The sequence below is a fragment of the Syngnathus scovelli genome, chromosome 22 (genome assembly GCF_024217435.2).
Source record: "Syngnathus scovelli strain Florida chromosome 22, RoL_Ssco_1.2, whole genome shotgun sequence".
NCBI classification, from domain to species: domain Eukaryota; kingdom Metazoa; phylum Chordata; class Actinopteri; order Syngnathiformes; family Syngnathidae; genus Syngnathus; species Syngnathus scovelli.
The window spans coordinates 5,378,307-5,401,689 of NC_090868.1; the positions used below are offsets into that span (position 1 = coordinate 5,378,307).

The window sequence follows — 23,383 nt, forward strand, 5'->3', positions numbered from 1 at the left end:
CTTAGACTATATGTATATATATTTTGGAGTTATGCTTGTTTTCCAACTTTGCACAGCAATAATAATAAAGGCTATTGTATGAAAGTTTATTGTAATAAATGAATCAAATTTTAAATTTAAATTCTTAAGTTGAAACAACTGAGTCAAACCGAGCATGTGTGACACAATTACCTTTGACCTTTGATTCCTTGCTAATCTTATCTGCAATAAAATAAATAAGGCCACGTTGAACATTTCAGGGATTGAATGTAACTAAATGCCACATATCTTTAGAACATTCATAAAAAAAGGAACACTACTGCAAAAATAATCAGGGCCGCTGCACATAGGCTAAATACATTATTTATTTTTAAAAACCATACACATTACTCGACAAGTTTCAAATGTAAATCCAATCACGATATCCATTTAAAATGCTCAAGATAAACAGACATGAAGTACTTTTATTTCCAAATGTTAAAAGATAAAAAAATAATAATCCATAAAACAGATGGGAAACAAAAAAACATTCATTCCTGCGTTTTACAGGAAGAAGCGACAGAGCAAACTCCTGGTATGGATTCCGCTTTTTGTATTTTCAAGGTCTTCCTAGCTGCTATTTTGTCATATCTGTAAAACCAAACAAGGACAACAGACCAGCTCCCTCTCAATGTTTATTCCACACGCCTATGGGTGAGGGTAGGGGGGGGGGGGGCTGCAGGTAAACCATGCAGCCACCAAACCAAACAAAACAAAAATACAAAAACAAACAAAAAGAGGTCTGTTCTCTCTCTCTCCCTCAAACCTATTTGCACCCTGAGATGAATGTTCCAGAACAACACACATTTGCGTGGCCTCCCCGCAGTGTCAAATCCTCTGCAAGCTGTCTTGTGAGCATGATGAAAGCTCAATAAATCAGTTTATCGTCATAAAAATACAAAGGTACATTTGTTGTTGTCTGTATCAAAACTCCTGCTAGGAAATAAAGTACCCTGTGCAGATAGATACCAGTGTATGCCTCATCTTTATTCTTTAAAAAAAAGAAAAAAAAAAAAAGAAAATAGATATCCTTTTTAGTGTTTCCAGTAAATCAGGTGTCCAAAAATGGTTCCACTGTGTGTAAGGTGGGGAAGAAAGCGGAACATTTTAGATCTGTGAAGGGGGCTGAGAAACACTAAAAATGTAAAGTACACAGATTCCAAGAACGAAAAACGACTGTAGGGTGGGGTCTATATTTAGCAAGCATCCGCAGGGTTGATCAAGCTTGAACGTTGACTCGAGCCAAGGCACATTCGCTGGCTAATTTTGTCTCAATTGAACTCAAGTTGTGTTGTTGTTCCTTTTGCGCCAATAAAAAGTGCGTCACCTTGTTCTGAATATGTTTGGGAAGAGGCCACGCTTGCTAAATACGAGCTCCCTTTTTTATGGTGAAAAGCTTTCAACATGTGGAAATCTTGGAACACAAGCTAACAGATGAAAAATGAGGATTTTTTTTTTCTCCTGGAAGGTTTTGTGCACGTGGGAACTATAGAGTAAATATTTATAGCAATTTTCCAAAACACGTCATCAGGGGGCCGTGCCGGGCCGACCTCCTTCTCTATACAAGACTTGTTTATTGGTTTGGCTAGAAGTTTCTATGTTTATCTACAAATATATAACAAATAAAACTTGCAGGCAAAAATACTTAAGTTTCAATAGAAACACCCTTTTTTTCCTGAAAATACAGCAGTATCTGAAATAATCTTCTCAGTTCTTTTTAAAATCTGTCCCCCCTTTTTCTGCAACATATATCAGGAAGCTCTTTTGCCTACAAACAGGGGGAAAAAAAGTATCTACAGACTTTGTAAACAGACCTGCTTTTTTTCCCCCTCCATAAACATAAATAAGTCAAAATATTAACAGCCAAATGGAGCAGAAATGAGTTTTTTTTTTCTGTGTGTGTGTGTGTGTGTGTGAAAGAGGGCCAAAGAGCTAAATATACAACACCATCGAGATTAAAGAGAAGCGGAAAGGTTCTGTCGTCGTCAAGCTGCGAGGATCTCCTCCTCGTATCTCAAATCATATTAATAATAAGAGTAGAATAAGAAAAAAAAAATAACAGGTCACTTTCAATCAAGAGTTTATGATCACGCCTTTGTCTCGACAGACAAATCAAAAGTGTGTGTGTGTGTGGGGGGGGGGGGGGGTAGCGGGAAGGCAGCAGAGTCCTGGCGTGGTTTAAGAAGAAGAAGCAAAGAAGAAGTATCCACACAAGCCGTTACATTCCTCCCAATGTTTGTCCAGCCCCGCCCAGCACAGCCCCCCAACCCCCACCCCCCCCAGTGTAGAAAAGTGGTAAGGTGCCTTTTGGGGAGGTGGGCGTGCTTTGCGATCAAAGAGAGGTCTCCAGGCTGTGTAAGGGGCTGCCCGGCACGGGGGTCTCGCCCGCTTTGGTGGCCTCCGGGAGGAGGTGGTTGCTGCTCTCTACAGCGTTATTGTTCTGGTTGGGGGAGGCGGGGCTGAGGGTGGGGCTGCCGGAAGGCGGGGCGGCGCTGGCCGGCGAGGGCGGCGCGGGCGAAATGTTGCGGGGGCTGGCAGAGTTGCGCTTGGTGGGCGCGTCGTCCTCGGCGTCCGTGTCGTCTATGAGGGGGATGTGCGGCTCAGAGTCCTCTATCCGAAATTCTGGGTGGGTCATGAAGTTGTGGATGGAGGACCGCGACTCGGGCTTCTCCAGGCCCTCATAGAGGGAGATGGAGCTGCGGAATGCATTCACCACGCGGATCTGCAGGCAGTGAAGGGGGGGGACAAAGTTAGACCACAGGCGCGGTTGGTATGGCGTCGGAGGCCGAGCCGCATGTTATAGGGTCAAAACGAGGTGGGTTTTTATTTAGTGGTCTCAACACAAGAACACTGTCAGTGAAACACGTGCAAGTCGTTCTGACACCTCACATACGGGCCTCCAGCAGCGTTCCAATTCAAATCACGCTTTCTCTGCTTCTCCAATCTCAGCCTCATCTCAAAATGGAGGCTTTGGCGGGAGGGCGGGCAGGCGCCCGTGTGTCGGAGCGCTTTTGGACGGGGTGAGTCGGTGCGCAAAGTGAGTGGGCGGGCAAACCCAAAACGAGCGTGTTGAGTGCGTGCAAGGACGCTCTGGAGAGGCCCACTTCTGATTTATTCATCAAAATGCAAAAAAAATAAAATAAAAAGACAAAGGAGAGCCAAGAGTAGAAAAGGTCAAAGGCCTGAAGGGGCATGCTTAGAGGAGACAGGAAGGAGAGGAGGACAGAGAGGAGGAGAAAAGACAGAAGACCAAAGACAGACAAAAAGAGAGAAAGATGGACTAGAAACAGGAGCGAGCGGGCCATGACTTGAGACAAATGAGTCAGTCTTATGTGTTCTTGTTTTTTTTGGGCGTCCAAACAACCAAAACCAATAATAAAAAAACAAAGCAAAAGCTGCTGCAGCCAAGCACGTCCACAAGCGGGTTGGCTCATGAGACAAAAAAAAAAAAAGGCACACGAGAGCTGAGAGCGAGCCCATGCAGAGCGTGTGCTACCTTGTGCTCTAACGGCAGTAAACCTTTGAGTATAGCCCATGACACATTTCACAGAATCGAAAGAAAAACACGCAGGGGCGGGTCAGTGCGATGCCGACCGACACACACGCACACGAAGGACGAGGCGGACTCGCCTTGCACCTTTTGGAAGCACCTGGAATGAAAGGTTATTGAGCACAGCTCTTCCACCTGTAGGGGAAAATTTAACAGTTGACATTCACCCCCTTTACGACCCATCGGGATCGGCCACGCCGTTCTTTAAGGTGTCCATGGGCGTATACTCAAAACATTTACCTAGCGAGGGACAAGGGCGCTGGCGACACGGACTGACTGAGGTAGGCACGACCTCAATCCAGAAGACGCCGCTGAGAAAATGCACAGTTACATATTTCCCTCGTTATTCATCACAGCCCCCCCCATCGAAAAAAAACATTCCAAGCAGAAGCCGAACAGAAGGCGACGTGATGACACAGAGAAAGAAAACACAGCTCCACGCCAGAAGCCACCTGGTCACATGGTACATAGATAGAAACAGCATCATGTGGCATCCAAGCTTGATGAGAGATGCGGGTGCCTTTTTAGTCAATAGGAAGACAGTCGAGGAAAGAGAAAGAAGAGCGAAAGAAAGAGGAGGAGGGGGGAAGTTAGAAGCCAACACATCTCATGCACGGGAGGAGAACACGCACTCACACCCCACAGCGGCAGAAGCGGAGTTGGTGGCAGCGGCGGCGCTGTTGTTGTTGTTGTTGTTGGCGGGAGTGGTAGTAGGAGGAGAAGTAGTGGAGGAGGAGGAGGTAAAGGCTACATGTGTAGGGCTAGAAACATTGGTTACATCGTGCTGCTGCTGGCTGGAGTTGGAGGCCTGACGCCTCAGAGCCCCCTGAAAGGAAGTTCCGCTCTGGAACGCACTCACTACATCCATCTGCAAAGAACCACACAGCGTGACAGCAGAAAACCCACAAGGACAAAAAGAGAGAGAGAGAGAGGAAGAGGAAAGGTGAAATAAGAGCAATCATCATCCTGGCCACAGACGGGACCAGTGGAATATCACTTGGGGGATTTGATTTGTTAAAAAAGAAGGAAAAACAGGAACGGGGGGTAGTTGGGCTTTTAAAAGGCACTGATCCGTTTTTTGACCAATCGGCTGCTTTCCATCCTCATCTTTCGTAAAAAGCAGTACAGTGAGCCTCCAACTGTTCACCGTTTGAAATTTGCTGGAACACTCCAATGTTAGGGGGTCGGTGAACTGTGTTTAGACCAAAGTAGCGCTTTGTCGCCTTCAAGAACGATGCAATTCTCTTATCCCAGGGGAATAGCGAGCGGTTCACTGTACATTCGCTAACGGTGCCACTGCAACAGCAATGGAGAGTTAAATGGCTTTTATGGCTTTGAATTCCCTTGTGAGTGGTGTCGGGTGGGCGGGATTTAGTCACCCCTCCCCCCTCCACTTTGAATCATTACCTGAGTCTGGATGCGATTGAGGCCGCGGAACCAAAGGATCTGGCCGCGACGGAGCTCCCGCTCGGCGTGATCGATCTCGTCCATGTCGTCGAGCTCCTCCAGCTCCTCGTCGGGGATCTCCTCCTTCTGGGTGCCGTGGCCCGCCGTTTTCAGGAACTTTAAGCGGCTCGTGGGGATCGACGAGATGACCTGTGAAAGAAAAAAAATGGACACAGGATTATTAAACTGTAGTATGCCTGCAGAAGGCGCCCCAGTTATTCTACAAGTGCAATAAATTGTCAAAATGTGAAGAAAATAAATGTACTAGAAATAAATGTACTAGTGCGCTACACTCATCCCGCCACAGACAGGCAGTATTGAGTTGCAAATCACAGTCTTACCTGTCCCCACAGCAGTGAGCCGAAACCCAAGAAAGTGCACCAGAGCCACTGGTCGATGGTGAGAGCCACGCAGCTGAACGGCTTCCCTCCAAACTGCACGATGACAATCTGGACAGACGAGAAGTAGGACATTAGAGGTGAGAACGAACACCTTTGATGGAGCGCGCTGCAGTCAAGAGAGAATTCGCCGGTACCTGGATGATGAAGGTACCGAAGACAATGCTGCAGAAAATGAGGTTGTTGAAGATGCCATCAAAGACGTTGCGTTCGCCGTGGATCTTGCGGGCATTGATCTCATTGAACAGCTGCATCAGGACGAACGTGTTGAAGACGATGGTGTAGTGTTCCGATGGCGGCGCCCGGAGCGGCGCCTTCCTGCCACTGTCGATGTCGAACATGGTCTCTCCTGCGGCGGTGACGGAATGTCAAGCAAGAACGACTCCAGCTGGTCAAATTCAAATATTTGCTTACCGGCGAAGAGCAGCGTGAAGATGATGACCAGCTGGTACACGCCCTGGCCCAGGATGTTCTTCATCATGGTGCGAGAGATGAGCGGCTTGTTGCGGCCGTATGGTTTCCGGAGCAGCAGGGCTTCCGTAGGCGGCTCGGTGGCCAGCGCCAGCGAGGCGAAAGTGTCCATGATCAGGTTGACCCACAACATCTGCACTGCCTTCAGTGGAGAGTCCTGCAAATCACCACAGCTGGTTTGAAAACGTGTCGTACGTGATGTGGAAAGAAAGGGGCGTGGCCTAATAAAGGAGTTGGAATTGGCCAACATGTCATTTTCAATTCCCCCCCCAAATAAACAGTTTTTAAAGAAGCAGTCTGTGCCAAGGCTATCATAGTTAACAAACTGAAAAACGGTTTTAAAAAAACAATAAACTAAAACAAAATTTCACATTTATAAAAGCCAATTATAATTATAGAGAAAACATCCTTATGTTTTCTTTGTCATTTAATTCAATACATGACTTTTGAAGTGGATTTTAAATGTATTTACTTTGCTCTTACTGTATGGCCCTATTCAGAAAAGGGAAAGTTTAGCAGTTGTTTTAATTTATTGCACTATACTTTTTGTGACCTTTTTTCCGCCATGTTAGACTTGACAACTACTCTATGTTAACAACAACAAAAAAACTGAAACCAATAACCAAAACTAATAACAAACTAAAACAAAGCAAAAAAAAAAAAAAAAAAAAGTCAGTTCTTAAAATCAATTCGACTTTGATTTGGGTGCAAAATGTGAGAACATCTTGAGTGAAGTAGAAACCGTATCCAGGAAAGCTAACCTGTGTGATGCAGGCGCCCGTGAACGCCACGATGACAGCCACCACGTTGACGGTCAGTTGAAATTGCAAGAACTTGGAAATGCTGTCGTAAACGTTGCGCCCCCACATGACCGCCTTGACGATGCTGGAAAAGTTGTCGTCCGTCAGGATGATATCGGACGCTTCCTTGGCCACGTCAGTGCCGGCGATACCCTGCAGGAGGAGAGCGACGATTCGTGACGCCGTCGCTGGTTATTTCCACGCGGCATGTGTTGACTCACCATGGCGAAGCCGACGTCGGCTTTCTTCAAGGCGGGACCGTCGTTGGTGCCGTCACCCGTGACGGCCACGACTTGCCTCTGCTCAATCACGGTGCTGTCGATAATACCTAAAAGCAGTTCAAAGACGTGAGCTGAAAGCAAAAGCGGTAACTCTCCCACAAAATAAACCCACCTTTGACTAAAGTGTGCTTGTCGGTCGGGGAAGAACGAGCCAGCACTCGGAGTTTGGGCCAGATTTTGTCAATCCGCTCCTGCTCGATCTACAAATATGACAAGAATCAGCTAAATAAAATTCCGGAAGCATCTGAAGGATGTGAAGCGTGTGTGTTGCTGTCCCGCACACCTCGCCCTTTTCATTGCGTATCCGTCGGTTGAACTCTTTGCCCTCCAAGCAGATGAAGTCATCTCCGGGCTGTAGGATGCCGCACTTGCTGGCGATGGCGCGCGCCGTGTTGATGTTGTCGCCCGTCACCATCCGCACCGTGATGCCGGCGCGCTGGCACTTTCTGATGGCGTCTGGGACCTGATTCAAAAAAATAATTCACTCATTAAATAACCATGAAACAACATGCTTTGATTTTCCTGCACTTGACTCAAAAACACATTTTATTTATTTTAAAATTAATGCAGAAAAATCACAACCATGAATTAATGAGAATTTGGTTGCAGTTTTGTTAGAAAACTGACAGGAAAATTAAAAAAAATTCCAAATACAAAGCAAATGGTTTATTTTGATTCAACACAAAGATAATAGGACCAGTTTCATGAAGGACTACAGAAATCAGATAACTGTTGAGAAACTGTTGTCAATTTTTCAATTATTAAAAACAATTGACTAATTTGACAATCAATTAGTTGTCGATAAATCGATGGAAAATTACTGGAGACATATAATTGTAAAGCAACAGAACCTTTACTTGAGTACAATTTTTTGGTGACTTCTCTCATCTTTGCTAGCCCGACTCCACATTACCTCAGGCCTCACTGGGTCTTCGATGCCCACCACGCAGATGCAAGTGAGCCCGGAGAGGATGTCGGTCTCGTTGTCCCAGTCGGGCTCTCCGTCCTTCACGGCGAAATCTCGGTATGCAAGGCAGATGGTCCGCAGTCCTTCGGAGGCCATGGGCTCGATCACTTTCTTCACCATGTCGTCTCGATCTCGCGGGCGAAACACCTTGGACTCGCCGGACGCCGTCAGGATTTTATAGCACCTGAGTGTGGCGAGCACGAAGATTAGACAAACGCCTCGGAAAAGTGAACACAAAATAGTGTTTTGAATGCAGAGCCGCACGAGCGTGACGTCACACTAAGCCCTCTGTGGGTTCAAAAGAAGCCCGATTGGTTAAGAGGCTGACGGAGTTGTTACCGGCTCATTTTCTCAGCGCCTGTTTATAAATCGCAAAGTAAAGGATGCACTTGAACTTCTTAGCTGCTTTAAGACGCGTATATCGCTCACGGGAGCGAGCGGACCAGAACTGACGCAACTGCTCGTACTTTTTGAGGAGGATTTCCGAGGCGCCCTTGCTGAACATCCGGTAGCTGCCGTCGGCCATCTTCAGCACGGTGCTCATGGATTTGCGCACCGAGTTGAAGGTGTACACCTTGTACAGCTTCTCCTCTGGGATCTCGTTGCGAATGGTCTGGTAGTCACGCTTGAGGTCGGTGGAAAATCCCAGCAAGGCACATTCGGTTTTGTTCCCCACTTGCCGAGGGAGGCCGCCTTCTTTCTCCGGAGGCTACGAAGGAAGGTGTGAAGACGGTGAGCGAGTTTGATTGAGCTAAATTGACTCTAAATTAAAAAAACACCATACCATGATCTTGGTCGTGTAAGCGCAGTTGACGGCTATCCCCAGAATGAGGAAATCCAAAACGGAGGCCGGGATGCTCTCCGGTTCCGGCACGTGCTTGTAGTGTTTCTCGGCTACGTAGGCCTGCACCACCGTCATGCGGTTCATGGTGAGTGTCCCCGTCTTGTCTGAGCAGATGGCCGTGGCGTTCCCCATTGTCTCGCAGGCATCCAGGTGACGCACCAGGTTGTTGTCTTTCATCATTTTCTGTCAACGGGACGACAGTCAACAGCTACAGACAGCTTCAAAGTAGCACGTCTTAACACCCTGGCTAGCTACGTTTAATAGGCTAAAGCTAAAGCTGGTGGCGAGGTTAAGAGAGTTTTACCTTGACGGAGTACGCCAGGGAGATGGTGACGGCGAGCGGGAGGCCTTCGGGGACGGCCACCACCAGCACAGTGACGCCGATGATGAAGAATTTGACAAAGAACTGGATGTAGATGGGCGTGCAGGCCTTGACCCAGGGGAGGTTTTGGATCCAAAAGGTGTCGACCACAAAGAGCACCACCAGGATGATGACGGTGATGGCCGACATCACCAATCCTGACAGGAAGCAGAGATACTTTTTTTCTTGACTCTTTCAGTTCCCCACCATGTTTGTGTCGCGTGCATTCACTTGTAGCTGACAATGAGGTGCTCTAAAGCTAATTGCGCTGGATGAATGCTTTTCAAAGGAAGGCGCTCAAATTGTGAGGGGGTTGGCGACTGATACCAGGATTCAATGTGTGCTGTTTTAGCCACGCCCCCAAATATAAAGAAACAGAAATGGGCCTTTATCTCCACAATGTTTTCAGCAAAAAAAAAAACAACCTCTCACCCGCTTTGCCGATCTGTACGGCGAGTTTGGTCAGCTTGCCCTGGAGGACAGATTTCTCTTTTTTAGGCAGAGTGGATTTCTTCTTCTCTTCTGCATCGGCTCCCTCATCACTGTTCAGGGGCTGCATTTCCATGGCGGCGCCATCCTGCGCTTTTGCTGCAAAACCGGAGAAACCATTTGATGTCACGAAACGATTGGAGTCGTACGTCTCAACACGTCTCCGTATTCACAGCCTGCCTTCCGTCGCAGGCACAACAGACGGGAATCCCAAAGACACGCGAGCAGATCAAATATGATGGAGTAAAATCATTCGGTGTGTGGATCGGTATTGTGTGCGAGGGGGGGGGTGCGCACTACTGCAGCTGCCGCAGACTGTGCTCGGTTCTGGACTTACTTTGCCGGAGTAATCTCAGTCTAAAGGATTACGGCTGATTCCTGGCAGACAGAGGGAATCCGTGCGCCGGGGACCATCGGCGGGATTGTGTTTACAGACCCCGGCGCCGCTCATCGGCATCCCAGCAGAACCGCCAAGCTCGGGCTGGCCGGCTCCGGCCACGCAACCTCATTATTAGTATTCAAATTGGACGCGGGTTCTACTCGGAATGGAACAAGCGTGGGAGTCGCAAGGTGGGGGCCGCAGGGAGCGACAGCGGAGGGGGAAAGCAGATGTTCCGTCCCCGGAATTGTTGCCGAGCTTTAATCTCTTTGCCACTAATCGCTGTAACTGGATTGGGTAGCACCTGCTGCCCAAAGTGCAACGTGCCAGGAGAGGAAAGGGAGGATGCCAAATGGGGTCGCGGCGAAATGCAAAAATCACTCGTGGGGGCAAAAAAGGAAGAAAAACAAAAACAAAACACAGTAGCCAAATTACACACTGCCGTTAAATAGAAGGCTGGCCGTCGGCTAATAAATGTGGGCGCTACGATTACATGCACTTTAATGGGACCACCTGCGCTTTACCCGCTATGGCCGTTCACGCCAGATTTAAAAGGCTGCAACTCGTTCCGCTGCATTCCACATCCTTGAAAATCAACGACATACAACACGACCTTTTTCCCTGAGTGTTCAACTTTAAGTCGTCACGAGTAGTTAGACACTCAAACTTGAATCATTTGGTTTATTTTTTGCTTCTTGTTTTAGAAAGCAGATTAAAGAGAGACAAATATTATTATATATTATATAATAGACATATATTATATAATATGATAGACAAATATTATTACATATATTATAATATATATATATTATATATCATTATATATATTTAAAATTATTTGGGAATCTGCAACTGCTACTTAAAACATTCGAAATCAGCTTACACTGCTTTCAAGGTCGACTCGCCATAAAAAAAAAAAAAAGCAGGTGGCCGGTTGAGTGTGCGTGTGCTCACGTTGCTCTAAATAGCAACTCACCTTTCTTCCGGTTTTCAATGGAGCCATCCTGCTTTTTGTCTGCAAAACATAACACGGGGAATCGGTTAAGCGGTGCATGGAAATGACCCAACCGGAAAAAAAAACGGGCAATGAGGTCACGCACTTTTCTTCTGCTTCTTCTTGTCCTCTTTTTCCTTCTTTTCGTCGTCATCGTCGTCGTCGTCATCCTCGTCCTCGGCGGCGCCGAGCAGCGTGAAAATAATTCCAGTTTGAGAGTTGACGCCCACCGCCGTGACCACCATTTTCCCCGAGCCCTCCATCACGTGGGTGCCTATTGGGGCGACGAGGCAGAGGAGCAAAGATGCCCACGTCAGTTTCCCAAGACGTGCGCACCAAAATACAACCCTCGCTAGATTTATTTGCCACATGAGCGGAACACTTGATGCACTTCCCTTGTGGAAAAGGCCGGATTTGAAAAATCTAAGCAATATTCTACAAACTGTAACTGTCTGATGACTCACTTAGGCGAATTAAAAATATCACAAGAACCTCCTTGTGGGCTTCGTCAAGATGAAAAGTGTTACCTGATAACAGCATTAAATCTCTATCATGTGTCTTCTTGACATGGTCCGACTCGCCCGTGAGCGAGCTCTCGTCGATCTTCAAGTCGTTGCCTTGGATGAGGAGACCATCGGCGGGCAAAAGGTCCCCTGCAAAACCGCACCAAGAGTTCAAAGGTCAGCATTTCAGTACATGAATGCAGATTGCAGTTGGGCGCATTCAAAAGGAGCAGCGGAAAATAAAAAATAAAAAGGCGACTCAGTGTTTCACAACACTGAAGATAAAAATTTCAGTTGCCAGAACTCATAAGTCGTGCAAGCGATGAAGTTTAACAATCAAGTTTAACCAGTTATAAATACTTGGGATGTTCAATACCACTATTTTGATAGACCGACACCGGTACGAGAATTCAAATCTTGAGTAGCTACCGAAAGCGATATCACGTTCCGATACCACTAAAATCTTTGTACCTAAAATTTTCTCCTAAAATCAATTAAATAAAGACATGTACAGCACAAAATACATTTTCCTTAAAATGGCATAAAATAAATTGCATTTTTTAATATTTTCAATTTCTAGTTACTGATCGTAAAGTAACCACTAGAGGGCAGCGCGTGCCATCCATCCATCCATCCATTTTCTGAACCGCTTAGTCCCCACAGGGGTCGCGGGCGTGCTGGAGCCTATCCCAGCCGTCATCGGGCAGTAGGCGGGGGACACCCTGAACTGGTTGCCAGCCAATCGCAGGGCACACCGAGACAGACAACCAATCGCACTCACACCTAGAGACAATTTGGAGTCTTCAATCGGCCTACCAAGCATGTTTTTGGAATGTGGGAGGAAACCGGAGTGCCCGGAGAAAACCCACGCGGGCCCGGGGAGAACATGCAAACTCCACACAGGGAGGGCCGGAGGTGGAATCGAACCCGCACCCTCCTAACTGTGAGGCGGACGTGCTACCCAGTGCCCCACCGAGCCGCCCGGCAGCGCGTGCCAATTACGTGAAATAAGTTTGGTATCGGCACCGATACTCGCTCATCTCTAATAGAAACGGAATCAGCATTTATTTAAAGGCCATTTCTTGTGGCCAAGTATGCATTTGTTTATTTGTGTTAAAGTGATATTGTTGCAAAATATTTGAATTTGGATATTCGCATTTTAGATTTTAGTCTATTTAATGTGGTGTTTCAAAAATTAAATAAATTTTAAGTTACTTTCCAATTACTCTTTACTTAAGTAGTTATTTTCACAAAACATGTATTTATTTGGATTACCTTTTACTTTTCCCTGAGTAACACTCAATGGCTGAGTTCTTATTGTTAGGTTGCAAATCTGGTTTATTAAGAACATGAGCGTAATTTGATTAACTTCCTCCATATTTGAGCCAAGTCCCAAAATGAAACCAGCCTTACCGTATTTTATTTGTGCGACGTCGCCTACGACAATCTCCGCAACGGGGATCTGGATGACCTGCCCGCCGCGGACCACGGTGAACTTCTGCTCTTGCTCGATGCGGTTCTGGAGGCCGCGGAACTGCTTCTCTTTGCTCCAGTCGTTGAACGCCGTCACTACCACCACGCAGATGACCGACAGCAGGATGGCAGCTCCCTCGATCCAGCCCGCCTCCGCCTCATGCTCGTCGTCCCCGCCGCCGGCGGCCTTCCCGCAGTCTGCGGAGAAGAATAAACGCTTAACGGTCAGGCGAGTCAACTCTATAAATAAATCTGGCTGTAAACAAACATAAGACTTATGTTGTCTTGTACAATGATGACAAAAGCGGCCGTGATGATAACCAACCTACCTTCTCTTTCAGCATCTTGAGGTCTATAAAAAGAAAGGCCAAGTGAAATTATGGCTGCCACTTCCAGGATAATCAGCGTGACATCCTGCAGCGCCTCCCACACTAATTGCAAGAATGTTTTGGGCTTTTTGGGCGGTATCAAATTTTGCCCAAACACTGTTTTCCGTTTCTCGATGTCTGCCGGCTGCCCACTTAGACCTGGAAAGAGAGCGAGAACGGAGGGAGAGAGATTTTAAATCAATGTGTCATGCTTCGTCTTTCGTGAGAGTGGGGAAAAAATGATCTTAAATATTCCTAACAAGGAGTCATCTCGTCTGACAACAGATGGATGCGGGACTGTTTGGGCTAAAAGTCACGCGAATTATCTGCATCAGCCGCTCAGAAAGGACACATAGTGGGGGGTGGGGGGGGGGGGGGGGGTGGGTTGGGGGGGGGGGGGGTGGTTCGGGGGGGGGGGGGCGCTTTGACAACAGCGGCACACTCAAGAGAATAGACGTCGAATACAACACAATGTGAGCGTATGCATTCCACACATGCAAAAGGGGCCCTCACACAGTTGATGATTGTTGGAACTATTTAAAAGAATAATGACTAGTGAAGTCTAGCAATAGACCGCTCGATATATTCAAATGTAGCCCTTAAAACCTCTTGTGAGTGTACTGCTTCACATAGTTGACTTGCGATCAATACGCTTTTCAATATAGTGATCGCCAAGTCTGTCAGAGTGCTCGATTGTTTCGGATCCATTCCAGTAAGCTGGTCGTAAACGCTACATTACAAGTAGAGGTGTTCGATAATACTTTTTTTTTCTCAGACCAATACCAATATGAGTAGTCACCGATATCAAGTGCCGATACCACTCGTACTTTGTTGCATAAAATCCCCCCCTCCAAAAAAAACAAGGTCAGATAATTTTAAGTTTTTTATTCTTTTCATTTCTAGTTCATTATTGTAAAAATGACCACAGAGGGCGGCTGTTACCAGTATTGAGTCGACCACTGCTGGGAGCACCGATACCTTGAAATAAGCCTGGTATCGGTCGGTACCTGGTATAGATACTCGCCCGTTGCGAATTATAAGACACATAAAAATGGCATATATACATAAATGGTATAATATTTTAATTGAATCATCCCTTAACTTAGCTTATTTTGCTATATGCAGTGTGACTCATTGTGGCTTACAATACATTAACTAAAAACTATTTTTATTTTTAAGGCGTCAGTATACATGTGAAAACACAACCAGATCCTTTCGCTCAAGGTCCGTTAGTTGGTAGGGAGCCGGAAGAGTGAGTCACCGGCACCAGCGGCGCGGTCGACAAGCTGCGGGCTTTACCGGGCAATAATTGCCCGTCGCGGTTCCCTCGCCACCTCATAGCGTCTGCTTTGATTCCTTAAGCCACTAATGAAAAGATGCTGACAGCTACAGGCCCGCTTCAATTTTATGCCACATTTTCCCTCGCTGCTTGGCCGCAATAAAGATAAGTGACAGAGCAGTCAGCACCTCATCCTCGCCGACCAACGGGACCGCGGGCCGGGTCAAGCGGCTAATCATTAACTGTTTCATTTGTAGCGCTTGTCCCCGGCTGACCCTGTTACCGTCATCCTGACCGCCGGCGAGGAGGTCGAGGTGAGGATCGGACTCGTTGCGATCCAATAAAACATGGTTGCAGTTCGGCTTTTTCACTCCCTCCGGATTGAAGATTGTGTCAACAGGAGAGCAAATACGATTAATGGGCAAAAATGAAGTTGGAGCAGGATTCCCCGCTGCCTTTTATCACGCCGCTAAACACACTGACCCACAAGAGTCCAAATGTGCTGACCAATCAGCATTGCAACAAAAGCTTCGCAGTGGCAAAGAGCAACATCTGACACAATGAGGCCGATTTGTGAACAGCATTCCGACGACAGAATCCTTCTTGGTGCTTACACAGCCCTGCCGGGGGCCAGTGAGCCAAAACCCAAATATTTGACTACATCGATGCTGGAAATTAAACAAATGAAAAGGCGAAACAAATAAGTGGGCGCTGATAATAACATGGAAGTGGCCTTGTGAGTTTCATTACACGGAGGATTCAGGAGGCGTCCGTCGCATTAGTGACCCGGAATGTAAACACTATGCTTCGCTGAAGTGACTGATGGCTACCGTTCTACATGACAGCCACTGCTTTGACATCTAAGCACATCTGAAGTGGCTGCACTTTGCCTGCCGACGCGGCGACCCTAAGATGTGACATTCAAAGTGGAGGGAAAGTGCTGAAAGGATGGCACGATATGTGTTAAAACGCCACGCGGTCCGACGGGACCAAAAATAGACTCCGCGGTCGACTTGACGATCTTTACAGCTCAGGCCCGTGTATCATTCACGCATTCCCCCATCGTGACGCATCGCTCTGCTCAAACACGTCCACTCGCCGAGCCCACCCGAGGATAAAGCTGAGTATTATCGATGATCGAACACGCGTGACACGCAAGCAAACGGCTCCGGTCGCCGTGGGTGGAAGCGAAGGCAGGAGTGGCACACGCGCTGCAGCAACAGGAAAAGTTGAGTACGACTTGACTGGGTGAGGAAAATGAGCTTGGAAATGTGGAGGATTAGGGAGGGATTGGTTAAAGAGGGTTTTAGACCTAACCGTCCGACTAATTAGAAATCCCTTTTCAATTGTCAAGCTGCTGTAATCCCGTGCCGATGACGAATGAGCTCATAGCCGCTGTTAAATATCAAAGCGGGTTCGTCGTCGTTGCCGTGGTGGCGCGACATCCAACTCGAGTGGCAAAAGTATGACAGAACTCTTGAAAGCTTCCCGTGACACGGTCACATACGTGTTAGAACAACTGGCACGTCAAGCGAAGGATTCTCAGCTATTTTCCCGTCACGGCTGCCACGACAGCGCGCTGGCAGTCGGGCAGGGAGGGCGGGAGATGGCACGGAGCACCTCGCGCAATCATCACGTCGTTAAGGTAATGATACTGGCAGCGAGCTGCACGTGATTCGTGCTGCCATGCAGCGGGGTATTTACGGCATTCCCTCTGGCGAGATGAAGCCCGGGGAGGTTTTTATTTATTTATTTTTCACTCTCCCTCTCTCTTTGAGACTTTGCGTAGAGAGGACGGTCGCTGCGACAGTGAGTATGCGGTGCCGTTTTAATCTGGGATCAAACTGAAAATCCTCTCCCATAAGAGTTCAGTCAAGGTCATCCTGGCGATTAGGCAGACTGTCTATAGAGAGATGCTGAAACAGAGTATGGGGAATAAAAGAGAGGGGGTGGGAGTCTGTGCTGTCAATCAGCGAAGCTCCAATGTCGTCAAACATCTCATTTTCACAAAAGACGGATGGTGAACAACACGGTGACGACAGAATATTTCAGGCTCGCTTCCCCGAAGGTGAACTCACTCCTTCTGCAATTACTCGTCAGGCCCGAAAACCCCCTGGTTTGCCTGCCGGCCCACGTGTTCGACAAAAACCTGGCAAGGCCCCACTGCTGTGCCCAGGCGGACAGCTGGTTCGTCTGAGACGCCCGTGACAGAGACGCAGAGGTGAAACAGGAGAGAGGACACGGACAGGCACTGAAATAGAGCCGGAGTGGCCCGGCTCAGAGCCCGGCAGCCCGGCCACCTGTCTGACACATGAGTTTTCCAAGGAAGTGATGTCAAGGTGGTCAATGCCATGCGAAACTCGGCTTCGAAACTATGTGCCCGAGACATAAGCGTTCTGTGGGCTCAACGCTGAATGGAATTAAAATCGACCTCGCAATGCACCGGAAGACCATTTTCAAAGAGGAAAGGCTGCGACTTCGGGGGAAAAAAAAAAAAAAGACCCATCTCAGGCGTCGGCCATTTTGCTACTTGCTGTTGACTAAAAATGACATCACAGTGGCGCAGGGCTCCAGTAACGACCATTCACAGCTCAGCTGCCAAATGTCACATGACCAAACAGGTGAGCAGTGATTGGTTATATGACCGCTACCAACTGTGATGTCATATTCAGTCGACAGCAGACAAAACAGTAATAAAGTGTAATAAAGTCAGATTGTAACCTTATGATTTACTGACTTATGTTGATATTAAACTTTGGTAACATTTTGTGACATTGTTCTAATTAAAGATGAAAGACTGAACATCAAAGTAAACTCTAATTAAAGTAACTGTCTTTCAAATTAAGTCATCCTTCAATTGCCTTTATCTTAGCGTCAGCCAGACTTATAAGACCAAAAATCTGATATGGTAATAAATTAACTGTGCTTGTTAAAAACTACAGGGAAAGAGGACTTTGACAAAAATACTCTCAAGTCAAAATAAACAGAATTAGATTATTTTATAGCAAAACTAAAGTGAGATGAAGGGTTACTTTACCGTCCGTGGGTGAGGTTTTTAATCGGCTGCAGAGTCCGTGAACGTCTCCGTAACATTCCCCTATTTTGCTTAGGCCCTCCGCGCCTCGCAGTTCCATGAGGGAGCGCAGTTCTTTGAGCGTGCAGCCAAAGTCGCCATCGTGGTTGGCCTCCACGATGGAGTTCTTCACGCCGCTGTACGAGTTGTTCGCCATTGTCTCGCTATATCGCCCACTCGGGGTTAACCGTAGGGGGGAGGGGTGTCCCGGAAGAGCTTAAATCCCCACGAGTGTAGGTGCGGCGGTAGCTCCCATAAAAAAGGCGACAGGGCCGTCAGACGTAGCTGGAGTCATGCTTCTACAAAGCCAGCCATGGAGCCTCGGAGACTCGGGTCTTCTTCCTGGCCTCTCATGGCGATGGAGGGAAACTCGCAGAGCCGGAGATCAGCATGCAGTCAGATCTGGGAAGGGACAAGAACAAACAAGCTGTCAAGGAACCATTCGGCGTAAGGCTTCGGGACATTTCAGTTGGACACCTCCCATGAGGATTAGCAATTACCGTATTTTTTTTTTTACTATAAGGCTCACTAAAAATCCTAAAAGTGCACCTTGTAATCAGGTGCGACTTGGGTATGGATGACGATTATAAGATTTGCTATTCATGATTTGACATTCATTTGTAAATTCACCAGGAACGTACAATGCGTTGTTCTCCATGGAGGACAAAGAACACAGAACATGTGTGTAAACATCATGTATAATAAAAAAAATTATATATATATATTTATTTATTGTCGGTCTGTGTGTTGCATCACAATTTGTGTTCATATATTTGTAACAGAATTTGGAATATTCGGAAAATTCCCCCCCGTATGGAATCGTATTCAGAGCTGGTGCATGACCGAGCATTTTTTTTATCCGAACGTGTCCGCACGGGCCGCACTCTGGGTGCTGGGATCGACTGAATGATTACTCCAGGAAAAGCCTGGTGTTAAATCTAATTAAGACTATCTGCGGCATCGGGGAGCTCCGTAGTGGCGCACTGTGACGGGGGGGGGGGTCAGTGGCGAGCCGGGTTGACTCGGGAAAAATTTATGGATTCCTCTAGCAGAGACATTTATGCTATGCTCATCTAATTGGGGCTCCTCTAATCTCTGAAATAGGTGTCGCGATAACAAAGCAAGAGGTTATGGTTTATCTCCGACTCCAAATATGTCCCATGGGACAGCAAGACGGCACAATAGATAAACGGAGGCCGCAACCGTAGGTGTGTGTGTCTATGCTGTTTCGTAATACTCTGATGAAATTAGATGGCTTAGCTGGTAGATAAATACACAAAGTTTAATCAGTGTTTGTTTAGTGTGCCAATTTTTAAGTGAATTCCAACAGGGTGTGATGAAAAAAAAAACAGCTTGAAGCAAAAACGCTTTGCGTCTTATTGGGAGAAACTGGAGAAAGCCGGAGCAGGTGCGCAGGATAAATTTTATTGCGCACCTGTACTCGTACTCTGGGTCCGATACTAAGACACCAATACTAGCATGACATCATTTCTGGGCAGCTGGAGTAAGTGTCATGTTACGTCGTTTGCTTTAATGTTCAGACCGAAACACTGCATAGCGGAATGTTTTGTGCTATTTTTAAGAGAAATTTGAGGCAAAAATATATTTTCAGCGCTAATTGCTAATAGCTTATACTCTTGAAAAATCTTAGTGAATGGATTCCCACGGCGCGGGGCGGTTGAGTGACAGCGACCGAGGTTAACCCTTTGTGGAATAAACGGGGACAATTAGCTGAAACGACGGCCGGCGTCTACCGACAAAGACCCGCCCCCACTCCATCCCCGTTAGCACGCACGCCTCCGTTAGCCAACCACATGGCACGAGTGGAGAGAAATTCAAGGGATCCCTCCGCAATGGAGCCGCCTAGCACGAGGGGGGTATTTTTAGCTTTCCCCCGGGCTGCCCCTCCCCCTCGCCGCTAGCATGCCGCCAAACTGGGTCAGGCCATGTAAATGTGGAGGGTACAAAGTAGTGATGCCTAGCTCCACTCTCTCGCGGTTGAGAGATACTTGAGAGACCCCTTCAACGCCGTCGGACGTGTCGGCAAGTCAACGCGAGCTTTTTGTCGTTGACACAAATAGAAACGAGCCAAAGGCCATCAAACATAAGCACTTCTTTTGCTAACAGTTTCCTTGTTTTTATTTTTAAAAAGACATGGGAAGAGGATATTGCAGAAAAATAACCACATACTAAATCGCAATCAGATTAGATGTCAAAATCGTTCACGTCCATGAAAAACGATTTTAGGGATAGACCGTTTTAGGAACCTTTCAACACTCTGTATCCTTTCTAATTGTCCTGAAGGCATGCGTACGACGTATATTAAGTGCAAAAATGTTACACCGCCAAAATGTTATGTGGTGGCAGCTGCAGGCTTGATGTGTGTTTCAAGAACGCGGCCTTTGAAGATGAGACGCCTTTGTAATGCGTCACTTCACGCAGCACAGCAACACTTCCACCACCGTCGATAAGTGCCAATGAAGGGTGATCAGCATTGTGCCACAAGTGACAGACATTGTCTGAATAATAAAAGAGAATGCAAAGATACAAACAGGTTATATAATATGGCTGCATCCATCAAATATTTCTACAATTTAGTATTTTACCGATTATCCCATCGATTGATCAGGTAATCAGAGTTGTTCCCTTTCAAGTGGCCTTATTTTGCATTGGTGTGTTTGACTTTGTCCCAATCAATAAAACTGCTCAAATATGATTTAGCCCGAGTATGCCACTGTGCATTATTATGATGTCATCGCAATGTGTTAAAACAATTCGATTAATTGACAACAGCACAACAATCGAGTTATACTACTTAATTGTTGTTTGGTTGTTGTTGTTTTTTTATCACTAATCAATACTAAAGAAACAGTAACTGGCAAAGAATGGTTCTGCAATACATGTCAATGCAAAATAAACATTTATCCTATGATGCAATGGAGCAATCGATGAAAATTGATTTGAAAACAAATATTCAATACTGACAGCCTATGCCCTTTTTCACCACAATGCTGTTCTATCTGAACGGCACCAAAACGGAGTGACAAATATACAACGCCGCCTGTGTGAAATTATATCACACAACTTCAATTTTGCGCCACATTGTTGCTGTCCAAAAAGAATTTTCACACTGAACACTAATGCTGACATCATCACGCATCTCATTATCTGAATGTTGGACAGCGGCGTTGTTGTGCGGAAGCAAATCTTTAGCCTAGCCAAGTCTTTTTTTTTTTTAACTTAATGTCAGAGTTCCAGTAAAATGTAAATAAATAAATGTGAATTGAGGCACTGGTTTCTTGTTTTTTTTTGTCAGGATTTTCTTGTTGGCCCAAAAAAAAAAAAAATGTACTTGGTTAATCATGCTACCGGCCTAACAGAAAACACTACAGCACACATGTAGGAAAAGGTCCCTATTGACGACGCGAAATGTTATTTTTGGAGAGCGGAACAGCTTTGTGAGTGTCATACCAGGCGGCTCTGAGCGGGGTTTCACTTCCACGGGCTGCGACTGGATCCCACAGTACAAAGAGAACAGAGCGTCTTTTGACATCATCGGAGAAATTGGCACAAGTGTGCCGCGTTACACCACCCCCAACACACACACACACACACACACACACACTCTCTCATATAAAATGTGACAAGTCTGGATTACAAATGTAAGCAGGGAACGTGATCCCAACGTGGCTGACGAGCGTTGAATGACACAAGGGGCACGTCCCGCAACGAGTGGAACCACAGTCGCATCTATGTCGGACGAGGCAGCTGAATAAGACGCAGCCATGGAATATGAAAAGATAATTTATTTATTTTCTTCATTCAATCTTGAATGGCTAATGGTCCAAAGGCTTCAGGCAGAGTAACACAATGTGTTGACTGTTGGTTTACATAAATCATTAAACACGCTCTGTGGCTCCACAATAAGGCTGCGTAATAGATCGAAAAAATATAGATATTACGATATTCACAACTTAATTTTCGGAAAATGGCCACTTCTTAACATTACTTTAGTCACTTCACTGGTTTCTTTTATATCAAACAAATTATTTTAGGTGCATTACCTGACATGTTTCTGCGGTTTCTTCCGCCTTCATCAGAGTGTCACCGATGGGTGGGACAACCACATAATTTGTTTGATATAAAAGAAACCAGTGAAGTGATTAAAAAAGGAAAAACAAGATGAACTTAGTACAACTATTACTTTAGTCAAGTAATACATTTTATTTCACATTATTTTAACCTAGCATTTTGTACTCGCACTAAATTTTTCTTAGACTATGACTTTTCTTTTAGTCTTATTTAATAAAACATTAAAGCTCACCATTCTCAACATATTCCTTGTAAGATTGCAACATTTACGCCGCAGTTTTCTTCCCGACATTGTGCCAACAAACATTGGTCATTGTCAATTGGTCATTGTATTGGTCAACACAACAACGCTTGTTCAGCAAAGTGCTTAGCTGTCATCGCATGATGCAAAGCCCAAAGATGACTGGACCAGTGGCCTACCTTGCATCATATTGAAAGGTTTATCATGCGCTCTGATAAAAAGAATGCAACTGCGCTCAGCTGCAGTAGCATCAGTAGCAGAGCCCTGCAGCATTTAATTGGATAAGCGGTGATCCCTTCATCCCCACACCGAAAAGGGGCTCTGCGGCTGCAGCTCATGTGAACCTGGAGGCTTGCAGGTAACGTTGGGGAATGCAAAAAGCATCTATCACGGTCAATTGGTGAAGTGCGTAATGAGAATGCAATGGTCGCTGTGTGGAGAGGGGGTCTTTGGGAATAAGGAGGTTTTTCTTAGTAATTCCACGCTTATTCATGGGATTCAAGAGTCATAACCGGTTTGACACTGCAGGTGGTAGATTACGTCGCCCGATTCGGTGGTCTCCATGGTGGGATCAATGCCGGTGAATAAATGGGAAGTAGTCATAACCAAAGGTGTTGTTTTAAATGCAGCCAACTTTTCCCGTCATTGGACGTGCACATTGACGCATCCTTGAATGCAACTCCAGTCATCTCAAGAGAGATGCCGTCAACCAAGAAAAAAAAATATTCAATCAATATTTCATTTTAATAGCCCATCGCTTCCCACGTTAGCGCACAGTTAGCCTCTTAGCTCCCAGGCGTTAGCCAATGCTGATCGATAAGAGTCCAAAAAAAAGCGACTTTTTTTAAACATTTGACAGCTATACGTAAATTAACCCCGGGCGGGGAAGACAAACGAGGAAGGCAGGACGGACATTTTTGCAGCATCCCGATGGAGAAGCCACCCGGGGCGCCTGGAGATGAGCCGCACCAATGTCGGTGCCTCTCCTCCGGGGTAGAAGGTTAGCCACGTTAGCTTGCCGTGGAAGCTAACCGCCGCCACTCGGCGGCGGCGGCGGCTCGGGCTGGTTGGACGTTGCTCGCAAAACCGAGGCACGTCACCGCTTCAGGTTTCCGCGCCAGACAGCACTCTGAAGCAGCCCTATGCAGCCGTAAGCGTGCGGCATTTTACTCCGAGAAGAGCCGGTAAGGACAAGCAAAAATTACTTACTCCGTTCTCCGAAGAGCACCCTGCGAGCCTCTCTCACTCCCTCGGTCTCAACGACTCCGAAGCTCGGTACCCTGGACTGAGGTACAAGCCCCGCCCACCGTGACGTCACAATCTCAGCCAAAGAGTGCGTGTAGCGTAGCGAACTGA

At 46.6% G+C, this 23,383-nt stretch overlaps 1 protein-coding gene across 3 annotated transcripts; it reads right to left on the reverse strand.

Annotated features, from left to right (window-relative positions):
* Positions 1-326: 326 nt before the first annotated feature.
* Positions 327-23,383, reverse strand: atp2b1a (ATPase plasma membrane Ca2+ transporting 1a). 3 transcript variants are annotated; one of them, XM_049761631.1, is made up of 22 exons: positions 23,237-23,383; positions 17,659-18,096; positions 13,304-13,501; positions 12,915-13,172; positions 11,526-11,651; positions 11,105-11,272; positions 10,981-11,019; positions 9,569-9,724; positions 9,080-9,294; positions 8,716-8,958; positions 8,399-8,640; positions 7,878-8,115; positions 7,248-7,427; positions 7,077-7,164; positions 6,905-7,011; positions 6,645-6,836; positions 5,827-6,040; positions 5,550-5,761; positions 5,356-5,463; positions 4,976-5,164; positions 4,347-4,436; positions 327-2,740 (listed from the first exon to the last, which is right to left on the reverse strand). In XM_049761631.1, exons 2-22 carry the CDS (start codon positions 17,849-17,851, stop codon positions 2,351-2,353), a joined length of 3,846 nt encoding a protein of 1,281 aa, XP_049617588.1. In that variant the 5' UTR covers positions 17,852-18,096; positions 23,237-23,383; the 3' UTR covers positions 327-2,350. The 3 variants fall into 3 exon arrangements, with proteins under 3 accessions (XP_049617588.1, XP_049617586.1, XP_049617587.1); XM_049761630.2 differs by having other exon boundaries at positions 2,584-2,740; positions 4,207-4,436; XM_049761629.1 differs by lacking the exon at positions 4,347-4,436.